Here is an 18,556-nt window from a genome sequence, read left to right as displayed (position 1 = left end):
CCGGCAGGAATAATCGCACTAACAGCAAAAATGTTTGCAACTAAATTACTTTGAAAAAAGAAATGGAACATATGATACCAAAGAAGCTCCCGATGAAATGCTTATCATTGCCACTTTATCATCGCGCCGAAATACATCGTGCAGGTAGAGACTGCACTTGTCACGTCCACATAATTGATTTTCGTCGCAAATTCTGTAATCCCCCCTTAGAGGTGGTCCAAATGAAGTCAAAGGATGACGAGAGGATGACGAAGCCTCTAAATCGCGAATCACGATGTCCGGCCTGATATGCATCTCCGTGATAAAGCGAGGCGATAAGAAGAGAAGAGCCCGGTCTTCGCCCCGTCCATTAGGCTCGCCTTTCATCGGCGCGAAGAGGGTGCAAACGGGGTGCATTATAAGATTGCAGCATTGTGCGAGCCGGCTGCATTTCCGTGCACCAAGCATTCCGTCGAGCCGGGTTGCATCCAGGATGGATGCGTTCCGAACGAGCGAGTCGACGTCCCGACGCTCCCTCGGGAACGGCGTCGAGCTGACCCAAGGCGACCCTCTCCCGATTTTTCTTTTTTCTATTTCGGCATCTGTCAAATCGATCGGGAAGGAAAACCGATGGGGTTAAAAGCGGGACTCCGGAGTCCCGAGGGAAATCCTGGAGAGGCTCTCGTTGCATGCCGGTACTCCTTCGGGGGTGCATCGCGTGCGGGAGGGGGTCGCAAATTAATTTCCCACCCTCCTTTCCCAAGGATTATGGGATTAACCCGATTTCCCACGTTAGTGCATTTACCCGGTTTGTAGGAAAAATTACCGAGGAGTTCGCGAGTTAAGGGAAATTATGGAGATCCAGATAGGACGCCACGCGACCGCCATGGAATCTCACGTCGAGTGACAGGGTGGAGTCTTAAGGGCTCTTCGGGGGTGACTTTTTGTCCCCCTCTTCTCCTGCCACTCCGAAATCCTCTCTTCCATCTACCCACGTCTAAACTTCATCTCACCTACTAACAGAGTCGATCAAAATCATAATTTCTTTTAATAAATAAAAAATCACCGTTTTATTTCAAGTGACGATTAAAAGTGCGATTTTTCTTATCTTCATTATTTCATAAACTCCTCATTTTAAGAGATTGAGTTAAGTCAATGTTACTAATAAATCGTTATCATTTGTTTCCTCAATTGGAGAACATACGAGCTTTAGTCACTAGCTTGGAGAAGAATGAATAAATAAAAGATATATTAGATAAGGATGTGGTGCATTTAAGAGTATCACGAGATCGCAACTCAAAATCGACCCTGAAGAGGGGGATAGAATTACGCCGTGGAAGATGGCGAATAACTTCTTCCTCGTCTCTGTTCTTTAAGCACTTCCCTCGAAGTGCTCCTCTTCAGGGTCACCGTAGAATCGTCCTCGAGTACTCCACCCTGGCGAATTCTGCGCGTATTGCATCTCCGTGTTTACGCGTGTACACGCGTACATGGCCGAGTATCTAAGCAAAGTGCTGCCTATATAATCCGCGCTCCGGTCCAGATCAAAGCCAAGTCCCCTCTAATGCATGCTCTATGAATAAAAGGCCAGCTAGATAGCGAGAGCGCGCTCTTTCGGCCCCGCCCTGAGAAGGGCTTTTCGAAACGGGAATATGGACCATCGCGAAATGGTCCTGCGAATTTCCTCCCTTCTGTGACGCGAAACTGGTCGACTCGTGACCGTCCGACAGAAATTCGGAGTTCTGTCAAGAGAGAGGGTTAAATTGAGAATTATCAAAAGAGAGTTAACTGGGCTACCGAACGAGGTAGAAGTTCGAATTAAGGCGTGGGCTTTTAGAAATAAGATTATAAACCTTTGCAAAATGGTCCCGCGAGTTTCCTCCCTTCTGTGACGCGAAACTGGTCGACTCGTGACTGTCCGACAGAAATTCGGAGTTCTGTCAAGAGAGAGGGTTAAATTCAGAATTATTAAAAGAGGGTTAACTGGGCTACCGAACGAGGTGGAGAACTGCTGGATAGAACCCCTTCCTACATATAAATTCCCCCAAAAATAGGATTTTCATTTCAACCGACAAGATACGTATGGATCTCCCAAACGGGGCGCCTTTTAACCACGCCAGGGGTACGCCAGGTGCGAGTACACTTGCGTCCGCCGGATGTCGGGGGGGGTGAAACGGGTGAAGGGGCGAAATGGGCAAAATGGGCGAAATGGGCGAAAGGAACGAAAAAGAGGGTGGGCGTGAATTCCTGGACAACGACGAGGAGCAAATGTCCAGGTGACACGCGACGAGTCTCGCCCCCTTCCGGTGAGTTCCTCTTCAGGGCCCGCCAGGGAGGGGCGAGGGGGGAGAACGCGGGGTAGTTATCTCAGGAAAAATGCTATGTACCCGGATAATAACCCGAGGAGACCGCGGCAGGGGAGGATATCCACCGGGAGCCGAGCATATCCCGGTGATTACCCCCAACCCCCTCGCCCTCGTCGCGCCTAACACCGGAACATGAAAAGAAAGTCGTGTCCCGATGACGGGGGCAAATCACCCCTTCCCAGTTTCATGTACCTCGAAGTCTTCCGACATCGAGGGGAGGAGGGAAATCCCCCCAGGGTGAGCGGGGAAAGCGAACTTCCGATCAGGGGGTGTTCCCCTCCACCCCGGGACTCCATCCAGGGATCGGACCGAAGAACTGAGTAAAAAGTAACAGGCACGATTTGGTAATTTATTTATCCCTAATTTACATATGGGTTTCCGTGGTGGTCGGTGCGATAATTTTCTCTTAGCTCCCGGGCTCCCCCGAAGAATAATTTCGGGATAACCGAAGTCACCCCGCGCGGAGAAAATCTCCCGGTAATTAGGGTACATCCTCGGTGCATCCCCTGCAGTACAGTAAACCATGGTAATGAGTACCGCAAAATGGTCTCCGCGCACCTCGAGGAGGATCGAGGCCAGGAAGCCCTGGTCGCGAAGGAAAAATTCGTTCGGACAATCGGGAAATTCTAATCACCCGCGGAAAGGAGGGAAAATCCCTCCTTTAGAATTAATTTAACCTCGACAATTAATTTACAGCGTCTAGACATTTAATATTTCATTTATACCGGGAGGATCCGGGACGAGTCTCTCGAGGGGAGTCCTCCATTTTCTGGAAAATCGAAGGACCAAAAATCTCTCCTTGGGAGTTTTCACCGGAGGGATTGCGAGATCAGGGATATCCTCTCTTCATGGGGGGGGAGAAAGGATATCCGGTTGCTTTTGGGCCGTAACTCGGAAAACGGGGAGACGAGCCAGGACATCCCTGGACCTCGAGCCCCGGGGATCAGGGGGGTTACATTCGCCGTCCGTTTTACGGCGAATCTCGAGGATCGTAATGACTGTTTACAGGGACGTAAAGACGGTGAGGCCTTGCCCGATGGACCAGCTCCTCGTTAAAGTATTAATTAACAGCCCAGCCGGCGCTACGAGGCGTCGGTAATGAGGACGCACTCGTGAGTGGGCTCGTTTCGTTTTTCTATCCTCCAGGTCGAGCGAGGACTCGTGACGAACGAGTCCTTCGGGTTCCAGGAGGTCCCGATATGGCCGGAGGGGTCCCCGAGGGATACTCCCATCCCCTTATCCTGGAATCCCCGCAGAAGCTCAGCTCAGCTTCTAAATAAAAAAAGACATCCAGACTGGACGAAATCAGTTAATAGTTCGATAAAAATCATTTCCACAAAATGACATTCATGCCCAACTGCCCTGATAATGAGAAATGCAAATGCTCGAAAGTTTAAGGTAAAAGCAGGTACACACGTTACGATGAATCGTCACGATAAACCGTCGCGATAAATCGTCGCAATAAATCTGCGCAAACTTACCTGTACTGATTTAACCTAATGAACTCGATATACCTACGCATACTAGAAATCGCTCCGATTTATCGTCACGTAAGTAGTGATCACTCACAATCGCAATGCCGTCGAAAAGACGAAAGGTGGGCGGAATTAAGACCGCCGGTCGCGGTTCCCGGGGGGTGGCGTCCAGGGGGTCTCGTTTTCCGCGCGAGCGACGCCGCCGTCGGCGTACCGAGAACGGGGTAATTCCGCGCCGAGATTGTTTGCGCGTCGCGGCCGGAGGCGTCGCGAGGGGGTGGAAAAAGGGGGCGGCCAAGACGCGGCGGGTTGACGTTCGAAATTCCGCCCACCGCGGCGCGGCCTCTCTCTTTCCCGGGCGTCCCGCCCGCCCACCCCGTTGACTCGCTCCGGGCGATAAAGCGTTGCAACTTTATGATTACGAGGAAACGCACCGGCGGACGGGCTCTTTCCCTTCGCTAAGTACATACATAATTCCCGTGCACCGGAGCCCGCGGCCTGGGCCGTGTCCCGGCCGCGGCCGCGGCCGTGCCCGGGCGGGCTTAAAAAGCACGCGGGGCTCGCAAGGCGCTCGCCTTTTCCGCATTACCGGCGGCGAAGGGCGGGCGGGAGAGAGAGTAAAAAAAAAAAAAGAAAGAAAAATCCAGAGCGAGGTACACCCATGCTGGAAAGAACGAGCTTCGTTAGACCCCTCGAAACGACGCGGCTAACACGCGCCCCCCAGGGCGGAGATAGTGCGGTGCTCCTCGCCGAAGATGCTCCATTACGGCGGCCGTCTCCGGACGTTTACGAGTCGAGGAAAAATGAAAAAAAAAAAAAAGGGGGGGGGAGGATGAAAACGGTGACATATTTCCATATCGGGCGGAGACGCGATTTCCGCGGACGATCAAAGGCTCAGGCGCCGTTGCGATCGCGAAATCCCTGTCCGGAAAGCTCCGCACCGCGGACCGTGGCCATTCCACTCGGCGAGAACGCGAAAAAGGGTACGCTACGAAATTCCGGCCCTCGCCCTCTGGAGTCGAGTGCATTTTTAATTCTCGCTTAGCGGACCGTGGCGGAAAGGGCGGCGCGGAAAGGGAACAAATAGAAAAATCGCGAGGAGGGAAAGTGGAGGAAACGCAAGGAGCGCCACCTCGGAGGTCTTTTTACCGCCCTGCGGAGAGTTGACGTTCCTGCGGTCCGCGGGCGGCCGGAGTTACGTTTGCTGCCCGGTAATGGCGTCTCTGTTAACGCCGCGTCGCGGTGGGCGGAAATAACGCGGCGGCTTTCCTCTTTTCTTCGTAAATGCATAAGAAACGAGAGTCAATTAAAAAAAAAAAAAAAAACGGAGAAATAAAAATACGCCGGGGAGGAATTCCCAAAAATCACACTTTTCACCATGATGGAAAATTCGGGAGGAAAAGTGAGAGGGCGATTCCGCATCTGCGGTCGCGCGGAGATCGATCGATGGGAGGGGAAACGAAAGGGGATGGAAAAATGGGATAACGGGACGTAAGAGAACGACAAAACGAAATAACGAGGCTCTCCGCCTGGGAACGTCGGCGCGGCTCGATTCCGCGGCGTGCCCGCTGCGGTTCTTTCCCGAGGGAAGGGGGCAGGAAGAGGAAGAGAGGCGAAAACAAAGTGCAAGGAGGAGACCGAGAGAGCGACTCGTTAGACGCGGTAATGGCACCGCTAATGCATTATTTCGCGGCCGGAAATAATGCATCGCCCCCCGGGCGACGGCGCGCGGATTCCGGTCACGGTCGGCGCGGAAACCAGCCGGATGCGGACACTCCGCCGAATTTATCGTGCCGCATTGCTCTCGCCTCCTAATCTCCCGATTACACCTTAACCCGTAAAATCAACCGTCGGGGAAAAAAATGGGAAAAATTTGGAAAATCAACCGGGCGGAGACGCAAGCCCGCCCGGGCGGAAAATATGATTCCGACTGATAATTCCGCAACGTCAGAGTTCGATATTTCGGAGTGCGCGTTTCGGCAAGGGGATTAAGCCGGCTCGTAAAGCACGGGCGGCGAGAAACCGCCCATGGCGGAGGTCGCCCCCCCGGGCGGGCGCCGCAAAGTGCGATTGCCCGCCCTCGTAAAACGTTAAACGGCGCGCGGGGCCCGCACCTGCGAGAGGGTTTACCAATTATCGAGTAGTCCGGCCGGGTGGCGCGCGCGATTGCCCGAGACCCGGCCGGGCGGAAATATGCCGCGTCGATGTCGGAAACCTCGGCTGGCTCGCCCGGGGAGAGCCGGGCTCCTGGCCTCAGGAGGAGGAAGAAGGGGGAAGTATGCAACAAAAGACTCCAAAGGAGGTCTCTAATAATGCCGGGAATCGTAATTGTGTGCGTACGTATAAATGTGGGCGAAGGGGGCACCGCCGCGGGGAAGGGGTGGCCGAGCGGCGTACAAGTGGGAGGGTAAAGCAACGTAATGGGAGGTAATGGGACCGGGAGGGCACATAATGGCCAGCTCCGCGATATCCCGAGATGAAATTCTAGGGAAAAACACGGGAGACCACGGGGAACGCCGGGGGGAGGCACGCGACGCAAACTAGCCCCCGTTAATCCGGCGTCGCTCGCGGGGGCCGCTTAATTTGAGTTTTCCCCCAAATTCCCCCGAAATCGGACCCCGTCTTGGCGCGTTAAATGCGGATTTTACCACTAGAGGCGCCGTGGTTACGCGCCGCGCCGTGGGGTGGCGGCACGCGACGACTCTCTCGCGAGCGAGTACCCCGACAAAGGGTTTATAAATTTGTGTACTAGACTTAAAAAAAAATTTCTTTATCGAAAGAAACATATATTGTTGCCTGAATCGTGTATAATTGTAAGGAACAATTATTCCGTTGAGAAGATAGGTTTTATTCTTGATTTAAACGAATTTTCTTCCCCCGATCTGACATTTCTTTGGACGCATTTGATCGCAGGATTTTGTTGTCACAATAGATCATTTCTTTGAGTCAATTAACGTTTTTTTTCTCAAGATAAGCCATCATAAATATCATCTTGAACGTGTAGTTTCGGATTCTACATTTTATTTATAAGTCTCTATAAGTTAATCCGTAAGGCTAGAAAATGGGGAAATTCAACGTGTCTACGGGTATATTGTTAATTTATGTCGGGAATTAAATATCCGTGTCTCTTGCGAGTGATTAGGATTACTTTCTGATAGGGTGCAGTCGGAAAGTGGACGCGCTGAAAAGGATCTTCTAAGGCAATTTTTAGGATCTTTAATGAGGTAACTTCGTACACCGAACTCTAATTATTCTTTCTTTAGTCCAGGTCACCCTTTACGAGGTGTGTACAAGTCGGTATGTTTCCTAACCTCGAATCGTTGCATAACGCAGGATCCAAACGCGGCATCTCGAGACGTCCGAGACTGGTCGGAAGGCGGCCGCAGGACTTCCGCAGGATACCCGCCGGGACGCGGCCGGCTCCTGAATCTTTCATGGATTTATCGCGTCCGTTTCGACGCGGCCAAACACGCCCGCCGCCACTTACGGCGGCCGTGCAAGCTCATGCATACGGGATGCATAGGAGAGGACGAGGGTGCGGAACGCCGACGACGTCCTTCTTCCGAAGGGCCCCTTCAAGGCCGAGGTCCTTCTCACCTGCGACAGCCTAGGAGAATACGCTATCCCGCGAACCCGAAGATCCAACAATTTCAAGGACAATCCCCTGTTGCCCGAGCTTTATAATTTTTCCCCGCAATTTCGAAAAGTGACAGCTCGATGTTATAAAATTATAAATTTCCTTAGAACTTTATAATAAATGTACATTAATTCGCGTATTAAGACGTTCCAATTTATAATTTTACTGCAACCTTATGTACTAAACGTGTATGAATTTTATGAATTTTTTTTTTTAACAGCGTGAATTTAAATTCTAAGAAATGACCATTTTCATTTTAACAGTGCGCGAAAGGACGTCCTGTCGAAGAGTTCCCTTCAAGACCGGGGTCCTTTAAGGGGATAACCACCAAGGTCGCGCTTTTCCGTGAATTCGACGATTTCATGTACGGGCCCCATTTTTCTCGAGCTCCACTTTTTCGCCAGAGGCGCGATTTCTGGGGAACGCGCGAAACGGAATACGCGACAAGCAGCGACGTTTGTTCCGCTATTCCTCCCTCGAAGCGAGGCAACACCCCGGAAGCCCCCGGATTAACCCCGCTTCCGGCCTTTGCGCGCCTCCGCTCGCGCCCGGGCCCCCTTTGAACCGTGTTTTACTTTGAATAGTTAAACCCCCTCCGCGGTACACGGGGCGTTCGAATTTGAATTTCAGATACCCCGACGTGGATATCCGGATATTCGCGGCGCATATACGAGATCCGCGAGATCGGAGAAGGCTTTCGCGGCGACCGGGCAAGCGGATCGCGGCCTATCTCTTATCAGGCCTGCTCTGATAGCGCGTCTTCGCGGAAGAGCCCTCTATCCGGGCTTTCTCGTTCTTCCGTATACTCCAAGTCTCAAGAATGAAAAAGAATTACCTGGGATCGAACTCTAGCGCGTTATCAGTTCTTCGTGCACTCCACGTCTCGAAAATGAAAATTAAAAAAAAAGGAAACAAAAGAATTACTTGTAATCGGCCCCTCGCATTTTATCAGTCATTCGTATATCCGAGTCTTAAACGTAAAGAAAAAATACATGGCATCAAACCCTCGCGCCTTATCAATGATAAAAATCGTGGGAAAAAGTGTAAATTTACGTACTGTTGAAAAGTGAAACTTCTTAGTGTCAGGATACAAAGGTTTCCTTTCCGATTTTCAGGGTGACAGGTGAACCGTTGTCAATCGTTCAGTTAACTGTATTATTTTATCGGTTACTGTAAATTATTTATTAATATATACATACTGTCTCCCTGGCTCCTGGTCAGAACAAATAAATCTTGCTCGTTAAGGACGTCGTTTCTTATCAGGATGATTCCGTGTGACGCATGAACTTGAAGTTTCGCTTAAAAAATTCTCTATTCAGGTAATATCTAATTCGAGTGGGTGAGGTTGTTCCAGGGGGAACCTTTTTGGTCCTTTCCGCCGTGTATCCTTTTTCTAGATGGAGAAAAGTCTCCATCACCGACAAACTTGTTGGAATTTCGTGCGCACCGGAAGTGCCGCGAGTCGGGAACTCTTCGTGGCTCGCCTTATCGACCCGAGGGAACTCACCGGCGAAACCGATACGTGCGAAACGACCGGAAACGGAGCAAAGGGACCAAGGGGAACTTCGTTCCTGCTACCGGCACTCGACTTCCCTCCCTTTGACTGGGCCAAGTCCAAAAGTGCAAGCCCGCGAGCCACCCTGACCCCATGTAACGAGTACCGAAACGAGATCGGCGACGCTTTCGACGACGAAGAGGGTACCTCGAAATTCCGCCAAACCAGGAATATGTAACCCCAGGGTGTACGAACATTTATCGAAGATAAATAAAAGGGTTTCGAAGCAGTACAATTAAAGTCTAGGCTTAATCTACCGAGGTGTTGGTACTCCGAAACGCGAATGGTAACGCTCTCGACGACAAAGAGAACCTCAAAGTTCTCCCAAATAAGGATCATGGCGACCCCCGGGTATGCGAATGTTTATCTCATGTAAGAGAGGAAAATAAAAGGGGTTAGGAACTTCGCGATTTAAATCTAGGCTTACTCTATTGAGGTGATGGTACTTACGTGAGGTAGGATATTGGCGAGAAAGATTTTTTATAGAGGGTGGACAGCTTGCTGGGCGACACCTGAGACAATGACGAGAGGATGTCGCGATTCGTGGACGGACATGACATCGTCGTGTCAAGAGTGAGAGAAGTCCAATTCGTGATCGGGTCTTCTACGTCTTCAAGGGTCGCGCAGGGTGGATTTCGGATATGTGCGGAAGGAGAGGACCAGACACGGGAGGAAGAAAGAGAGACAGAGAAGAGGCAAAAGAAATGAGATAGAGAGAGAGAGAGAGAAGAAGCGTAAAGAAGAGTCGTACCTTATGTCCACTGTGCAGAGTGTCTCTGTAAAGTAAAAAGAAAAGGGAAGAGTTAGAAAGACGCAGTGATCCGGGTAACCGTACGCGTCGACGCGTCCTCTAGTGGAAACAATGAGGAAATTCCGAAAGTTTGAGAAATCTCAATAATGAATTCCGAATTACAAAACTGAACAAGAATGCGAGGTAGGCTCGACAGGTACGGTGTAACCTGGTAATCGGTACAGGGTTGACAGAACATGACGAGGAAACACGAAACAGATATCAGAACAGAGACGAATTGAACGCAATAAAGTCTTAATAGAATTTCAAAATGTCCCTCAAAAATTAATGACACACGAAACCGTCAAAAAAGTACCCTGGAATTGACCAGAGGGCATTTTGCATTAATCGTATAAATTTAATCGCGGATGTCTCGATACCTTCTCCCGTTAAGGCGTTATGAAATATGAATGATATATATATCAAATAGTCAAAATATTTAAAAAACATTTCTCCGCCCTGGGAGAGCTTTTTTGAAAAATGAAATTTCGTGAATTTCAAGACCTTCGTTAAGACCGTAGACACGAATTAGTTTAAAATTATTTGGAGCACCCAGTTTAGAAAAAAGTATTGTAAATATTTCGACTTTTTGACATATTTAGACCAACCCTTTCATACCACCTTAATTCTTTCCCGACGTCAGGAAAGCGCGTTTTGTCCGCAGTGAGGCAATCGTCGGGACGAGACCGGGCAAGACGGCGGTCGGGGTAAAATGTATCCCGCCGGGCGACAGAGCGGATGTCCGGGTGCACTTAGCGGCGCGAGAGTACCGGGCCGGTGTAAAACATACATATGTGAAGAGAGAGAGAGAGAGAGAGAGAGAGACAGAAAGAGAGAGGTAGATGCAAGATACCACAGGTGCGAGTAAAAGAGAGAGAGAGAGAGAGAGAGAAAGTGAGAAGAGAGAAAAACATATGCAAAGATGCGGGTAGGTCGAGGGAAGGGATGCGGGCGGGGGTTACCTACCGGGGCAGGGGTCGACGTTATCGGCGGGGCGTGCGAAGGGTGAGTCACGAGTACCCCGCGGGGGGGCGGGTCGCGAGCGCTCAGCATATTAAAGAGCGCGCGGGGCGCAGAGCTGCCATTCGCGTCCCGGACGCGCAGCGCGTGAGTCGCGCGTGACTCGCGTGACTCGCGCGCGCGGCCTAACAAGGCCGTGGCCCTCAAGGACCCTTTCTCTCTTGCTCTCTCGCATTCTCCCTTCTATTCTCTCTCTCTCTCTCCTCCAGGTCCCTTCTTTCGAGGGGGATTACGAGTCGTCAAGGAGAGTTCTAATTAGTCAGCACTCGGGCGAATCGCCCGCGCCCGCCGCCTGGGAAGCAACGATAACGGGGGCTGCCAACTTGCGAAACGCGCACACGACACCCTCCGTTAAGCGAGTGACAACCGAGTGGCACCCCTGCCGGACGTTTTTCGATTCCCCACCCCTTTGCCCGCCCCCTCTGTTACGAGCACTTCGCGCCTGGCAAACGAGGCCCTAACACTTTGAATGGAGGCGCTCCCATGATAAGCAATCGGAGACAATGTTGCCAGACGCGGGAAACAAATTCTCCCCAGATTGACTTTCATTCCTACTCGTCAGTAAAAAATTATAACCAGACATTTTTGACGCTCTTCTGTTGTCTAATAAGTATTGGGATTTCAAACACTGGGTAGATTGGCACTGACTCTTATTAAGGGTGGATTTTCTCGTAAAAATATAGTGTTCTAAGCATTGTGTGTAGATTGGGATTTAATCGCATTAAGGGTGTCGTATTCATCTGGTAAAGTAATTGCCCCAGATTGCACCACAAACAACTTAAATCCACCCAGATCAGAATGATGATAATTTATTTTCGCTTATTCGGGTCAAATCATTATTCTTTGAATAAATAAAATATTTCTCTGGTTCAATGAAGTTCTTATTTTTTTTTTTCCTTTTTTCAGCGCGGGACCTTACATGTTGGTAGAGCATTTTTCTTCGTTATGGGTGGAAATCCAGCGGAAAATCAGGGATGACACGTCGAGCCGAAACCACCTGCACAAGCCGAGCCTTCCGGGGCACGGACTAGCGGCAGTTCCGACGCGGAGATTTCCGCGGTTTGGTTCCGGCGCTCTCTGGAAGCGGAATTAGGCGTCGGCATCCTCAGAGGACCGAATCTGGGTAAATCGTATCGCGTCTGACGCATCCCTCTCGCGTGGGACTTCGTCCCTCTCGCTCTCCCGCCTGTAGGCTCTCTCACTCCCTCTCGCCTCGGAAGTTGAAGGAATTCCTCGAGGCGGAGGCGCGCTCTTAGGTGTGCCCCCTTCGGAAGGTATTAAGCCAATTAATTCGAGAGGCGCGGCAGGTTCGACGAGAGACGCCGGGCGGAACGGGGATAACTAACTTCCCCTTTATCCGTTCGAAGACGCACGCACGCACACACACACATATATACATGTACGCGCGCATATACGTGTATATACCCATATGTACACAGAGGTGCGTTCAGCCGCTCCGGAACCGCTGCAGAACCGCTCCGGCGCCGCCACCCTAATCCCGGCGCGGTGCTCACCGCACGCGGCGAGGCGCGTCGCGACGCTGGATTCCGCCTGATAAATCGGCGGATGACGTCCCCTCGGATCCTTGACGTCGATCGATCTGGGGAAAAAGACCCTTCCAGGGCTGTTATCTCTGAGACACCCTCGGCAGATCCGGAATTATCGTCGAAAGAATTGCGTTATCAATTTAGGGTGTTGCGACGGGCAAACGGAAATAAATGCGGCAATGGAACCATTCTTGGAGCTTGTTTAAGGCGATGCGAAACCCTCGTATCAAGACGATTCGGATAAGACACTTTTATTAAGGGTGTTCCACCGAAATGATTGAAATTGCCGCACGCGACTCGTGAGTGCCTAAGCGATGTCGATTGATGATTAAGACCTTTCAAAATATGGGGTTTATTCGAAACGAATGGGTTCTCGAGGTTTCGTGCCGCCTTAATGTCTTGGATATCACGTTATCATGTGCACGTCCCGCTCGTGATGGAGCCGACTCGGGTGCACCTGCGGCTGCTTGTCGAGAGATGCGACCGGGTGGCGGGATTTCGGGCCTGCGTGCCGAGTGCGTGCCGCGGAGCTACAGGTAAATGAAATTACGGCTCGATCGAACGTTAAGCACGGCGTGTCTAATTACCCGGCCGGATAATGCGCCAGAGTACTCGGTTAAAGTCCTGGCGTGCCTCCCCGGTTACCGCGGGCCCCTTTAGGCAATCTCCGGAGTCTCCGCATCTCGAAAACCCTCAAGATCTCCCGGCACGTCTCCGGCCCCGAAATTTTCCACCGAATGATTGCACCCCTCATATATCTCGTAACGCATTCGACAAGAATTATTCTCCTTCATTCGTATGACCACTGACAATAATATTGTTTTCGGCCGTAGGAAGAAATTCATTTGGAAATTTAACAAGCATATACTTTCTAAAGGAAGCTCTTCGACGGTTACACCCACGATCAGACGTAATTGCGAACACTCTTGCCGTTGGCCCTAGTATTCCTGCGGTAAGAGTAAACTTTTACCAGCAATGCTGTCCTTTGCTACAGGTGCAAGTGGCATTTTTTTTTTCTCTTCTTTTCCGTGCATGGAGGCCTCTCAATGTCCCCTGGAAGGTGCGATCCTGTGATATCGCAACGATATCCCGGCCTCGGTTAGGAATAATCGCGAACAAAGGTGGAGGGGGCCAGGGGTGGGTAACATCCCATGGCCCTATTGTTGCCAATATCTCGGGACAGTTCAATTAGAGGGGTTATTGAGCGGCCATGCGCTGACAAGGTTAGCGGCGTGCTTCATCGGACCGGGGGCTTCATCCAGGTGGACGCGTTCCGCGGGACGTATTTCCAAACGAGGTCCTTGCCAGGATGTGCGCCTAATTTCGAGCCCTCGGCCGCTCTTCGGGCTTGCCGAGATCCCCCCCAACCCTTCTGCCGCTTCATTTCGAAATCCGCGGCGAATGGCCGCGACGCGTCTGACCCGGCCGCATGCGGCCGACCGGAAATGCCGACGTTAATCGGCATCGGTCAATACCGCTCGATGACTGCGCTAATCGGCCGATATTAGCACAGAGGACCTCTAGAATCCCGTTTCGCATGCCAAATGGCACGAAAGTCAACCACAGAACCTGAAGCCAGCAAACCTCAAAGGAAAATTTAAAAAAAAATAAACAATTCTAGTGATTTACTGTTTTTAACCTCCACGTTTCCCTTGCATCGATTTAGGTACGACTTGATTAAACGTATTCTCTTCGATGATTTCTTCGCTATGATTTTAATTACCGGAATATTCTTAAATACAAATTCGGCGGCGGTACTTGGGTGAAACGCTTCATAAAAGAGATCTATTTTGATGGCACTTTCGCATCCCCTTATTAAAATGAAAACGAAAAAAAAAAACAAACCTACGGGTTCAATTTAATCTGATGTACGTAAATGACATGGACATTCGGGAAGGTACAAAGGGTAAGAGAGATCATGAATTCTTTCTTATTAATGAGATTATGCATACTTTCATACCGAAGGGTGTCGATGTTCCTATAAAATGATAGGTATAAACGGGGGGCAGGGGGGGGGGACCAGGAAGTCGGGACCAGCGGATGTATATGTAGCCGGGAGCCGCGATTATAACTTTATCGGGCGGAATTCGATTTGTCAATTTTTAAGTTTGAAATTGAATAGCCGGTGGGCTCGAGTCGTCCCGACAGCGCCGAACGCTCACCTCGTTAACGAGTCAAACGAAACTTTTCCATTACCAATGCAAATGAAGTGCGCGGAGGTGCCCGGTACAGCGATAGGACGCCCCCCACCGCGGGGGAAGGGGCGATCACGCCCCCAAGGGGCGCCTCCGACACCCGGCACGTCGTGGGCGGTGGATAAATGTGATTCACCGGGGGGGAAAAAAAGTAAACAAAAAAAAAACAATGAAAAGGAAAATAATCGCGCACTCCTCAGACCGCGCGAATTCAGCGGTGACAACTAAGTGAGCGGGAAAAATTGTCCCTTGAATGAGAAATTAAGGAAAAAAAAAAAAATGAGATATATTTTGAAATTTACTCCTGACAAGGGGAGGTGCATCCGTATTACCTACTTTTCCATAATCATCGCCCTGATACGTACTCGAGGGGTTGATTTTCCTGTCCCGACCATCCAGGAAAATTAACCAGGCAAAATAAACTAGGGTTTCTCAGAATCCCCTAGAAAATCCGCCACTCATGTGTGGGGCTATTTGCCCCCATCAATCTATTCTCCGTCATACGCAGCGTTTCCCTGTAATCCTCGAGCGAGGAGGTCGTCATCTCAATCGGGGCCAAAGAACCGCCGTTAAAACGCGAAATCGCGAATTTTCCGCAGCGCGCCGCGAGCGGTGCCAATCCGGCCGCGAAGGGGCCGCGGGCCGGCACTGCTATCCGCGGCCGATATAATTCGCAAGGGGAAAGAGGGGAAAAGAGGAAAACCAACGTCGACGGGAAAAAAAATCACCAGGAGGACTTCCGCGGGGCACGCGTGGGGGTGGTTGACGAGACGCGATGCGGTGTACCTCTATATATCCGTGCGGTACACGTCAGACACACAGCCTAGCCTGCGGCGCACGGGTGTTTCGAATTTCCGAGCTCTCTTGACACGGACATGTATGTGTTTTACTTGTACCCTGTACTTGTATAGTGTGTGAGTGTGGGAGTACATGATGCACGCACCTGTGTAGGTGGGATCGCACGCACGACGTCGCGTACATGATACCGCATACGCGATACCGCATACGCAACGTTACGCGGATGGCGACACACACAGGCTATTGTACATACGTAATTTCACACACCTGACATTACGCGCACACTACGTAGCGTAAGCAACGTAACACCCTCGATGTCACATACGTAACTTTACATGAAGGGTATACCACACAAGCCACGCGACGCAACACGTGCGACGTCGCGTACGCAAGTTTACACACATGACACCACACATGCGACTTCGCGTAAACGTTGCAACACATGGGACGTCGCATACGCAATGACACACACGCAATGCCGCACGTCGCGATATTTCGCAGTATGTCGCGGTATGTCGCCACACGTCGCCGCAGCCTCGCAACCTCGGCCACGCGGAGGGAGGAAATAATATCGTCGTCGCGACGCAGCCTCGACGCGTCGTCAGCGCAACGTCGCCGCGAGCCCGGCTCGGGGTGGACCCCCTGCCCCCGCGGGGGGTCGGGGGATTGAAATGAAAATGCTCATCTTACCGCGAGGCGCCACCCCCCGCGCGGTTTTTTTCCATTCCCCCTTCCGCCGCGCCGCGGGGGCCGCGTGCAAATAATTGCGAAACGAGATTACGTAACTTTAATCACTTAACGTTAAGAGTCCGTCGGGGGTGAGTTCGGTCAAGGCGGAGGCGCCTCGGGGGCGAACAGCCCCTCTAGGTGGCGGGGACGTCCGGAATTCCGGGTTGTCGACTCGTTTCCTGATTTTCTGCTCCTTGGGTCCTCCTTTCGTTTATTCGGTTCCCCTCGTACGGGAAACCGACGGCGGGGGGAAACGTCCCCCCTATTGTCTCCCAGTCATGGGGTGGGAAAATCGGAGTTAAGTCACCGCGTCGCGCGGGTCGCGGACGATTACGGGGGTGATCGTACGGGGATGCTCTTGTTGGGGGGCAAGAGGGGGCGGTTCAATGGGAGATTAATCGATCCGCGTCCTGCGACTAATTGCTGAATGAGATTACGCGTAGCTTTAATCACTTAGCGTTAAGGGCCGCCTACGACGCGAACCGACGAGGCGGATAGAATTCCGTCAACCTCCCCTTTTGGGGGAGTCCCCAGTGTCTTGTCTCCCGGGTCCTTTTGCGAGTAAACGAAGCGCGCCCTAATTAACGACGGGGACCCAATTTCGCGATCTCGCGAAAGAACCTTCCGCCATTATCGAGCTTTATCAACTATAACAACTTCCGCCGACGCGAAGTCACAAAATTCACTTAGAAAAGTAAATTTCTTAAGGGAAAGTCACACCCTTGTTCCGCATTGAAGACTCCTCTTTATAGATTCTTTTTCCCCGGGGATTTCGAATTTTTCCAATTCCCCGGAAGAAGGGAAAAGGGTGATCGCGAATCGCCGTTATCACAGTCTTTCAGTAACAACAATGATCTCCATCGAAGCGAGACTTTGAAGCGTTACCTGAAAATTCCCCCAATAAAAGTTGTATTCGACCCTTGAACTGTTAAATCCCGAATATCGGATTTTTTATCTGGAGGATCTAACGCCGGTTTTTTGCTTCTGCTCTGGAAATGAGGGAGGCGGGGGTGTTCCCTTATCATGGCGGGATGTCCCATTATTGCGGCGGGAATTCGCGAGTCGATTTCGACAGAAGTGAAAAACGCGGTTACGGCCGCCCAGTGTCGCAGCGAGATCAGGAGGGGGTGTGTAACAGGTGTACGCGGGATCGCCGGCGCTACCGATTACAACAGGTGGCACATAAAATAGTGGCCCTGCGCTCCGCGGGACGAGGGGTAGAAGGGAGGAGGGATGAGGAAAAAAAATAAATACACAATTAAATGGAACGCGGTGGTCCGGAGAGAGGGGCGACAACGGGAGCGAAACGGGGCAGTTGTTACCCGACTTTGAGGTCACCGAATTTGTTCCATAATTTCCATGTGTTCCCTCGACCCTGACCGCCCCACAAAATTCGAAGGAACTAAGCTCCTGCGAATGTTTCCTTTTTCATCATTAACACCCCAACTAAAGTAAGCGATTTCGTAAAAAGAATCCAAGAAGGAAAGTGGTCTCATCTTTTTCCCCATTCTTACCGGCCCAAGCCGCTCGTCCCAAGAGCATTCAGGGGTTGCAAGGGGTTAGTGCAGTTTCAGGGTGGACGATTTTGAAAAATTCACCGCCACCCCGGGCAAACGTCAAGACGGAAGGTCCAAATGACGTTTGTTCCTCAGCCTCGAGACCCGTGTCTCGTTTTTCTGGAAAAACGAACGCAAGTGACTGCGTTAACACGGATGGAAGGGTGGGCCGAAAAAGCGTCGGCGCGGGGGGTGGAGGGGGTCTCTTTAAATTCGCAAGACGAAACGAAAAGACGAGGCGGCCGGAGAGGAGCGTCGTTCCCTGAATAATTTTCGAGAAACGTAAAGCCGCCTCGGGGCAACGGAAGGGTGGGACAGGAAAAGGGGATGAATTTTTCCCGCGGGGCGCCCGAATTTACAGGGCAGTCCGTTTCTTCCTTCTGGCTCGTTAAAAAGTTGCCCGTTCGTCGATCTCGTGTTAACTGGGATTGGGGGGTGGAGGCAGGGGGGGTCGCTAGTAAAAAGTACCGCGAAACAGGGGAAGTCGGAGGAGCACCTCGGAAAGGTGAGGGATTATCGGAACACCGGGTGTACATATATATTAAATAACAATACATTGCGTACGAAGAAGGAAAAGTGGATTTTCTAAGGTGATATGAAAAGGTCATTAAGAATATACAAATATATATGTAGGCGCGAATTCTATACGCATCAAAATATCCGAATATTTATACAACTTTTCTCCGAGTTAAACGTACCGAATCGTCCAAATTCTTTCCACGTGAATACGAAAATCCCTAAAAACGGTCCTGACACCCATACATTTTTTTACATCTATACATTTTTTTTTATCTATAAGCATTTTATTCATATTGTATAAAAACTGAAATCTCGTGAGGGCCGGAACCTCTTTAGGGTCTCCAGCCTCACCCTCATAGGTAATCTGAAGGCTATGGTTAGGAACAAATG

The 18,556-nt window shown here is 50.9% G+C and overlaps 1 protein-coding gene across 10 annotated transcripts in view; it reads right to left on the bottom strand.

Moving 5' to 3' along the window:
* LOC105704095 (polypyrimidine tract-binding protein 1) overlaps positions 1-18,556 on the bottom strand; it is a 284,589-nt gene that overhangs the window by 241,463 nt on the left and 24,570 nt on the right. Inside the window, exon 2 of one of the 10 annotated variants that reach the window (XM_012433023.1) lies at positions 9,764-9,788. The exons of the other annotated variants lie outside the window; for them this stretch is intronic. Within the exon in view, the coding sequence (XP_012288446.1) occupies positions 9,764-9,788 (25 nt within the window). The remainder of the gene's footprint in view (positions 1-9,763; positions 9,789-18,556) is intronic. 10 annotated transcript variants of the gene reach the window in all.

The sequence above is a fragment of the Orussus abietinus genome, unplaced genomic scaffold (genome assembly GCF_000612105.2).
Source record: "Orussus abietinus isolate OABI.00-Male unplaced genomic scaffold, Oabi_2.0 scaffold7, whole genome shotgun sequence".
NCBI lineage: Eukaryota > Metazoa > Arthropoda > Insecta > Hymenoptera > Orussidae > Orussus > Orussus abietinus.
The sequence above is the reverse complement of the archived record's forward strand: the minus strand, read 5'-3'. Positions and strand labels throughout refer to the sequence as shown.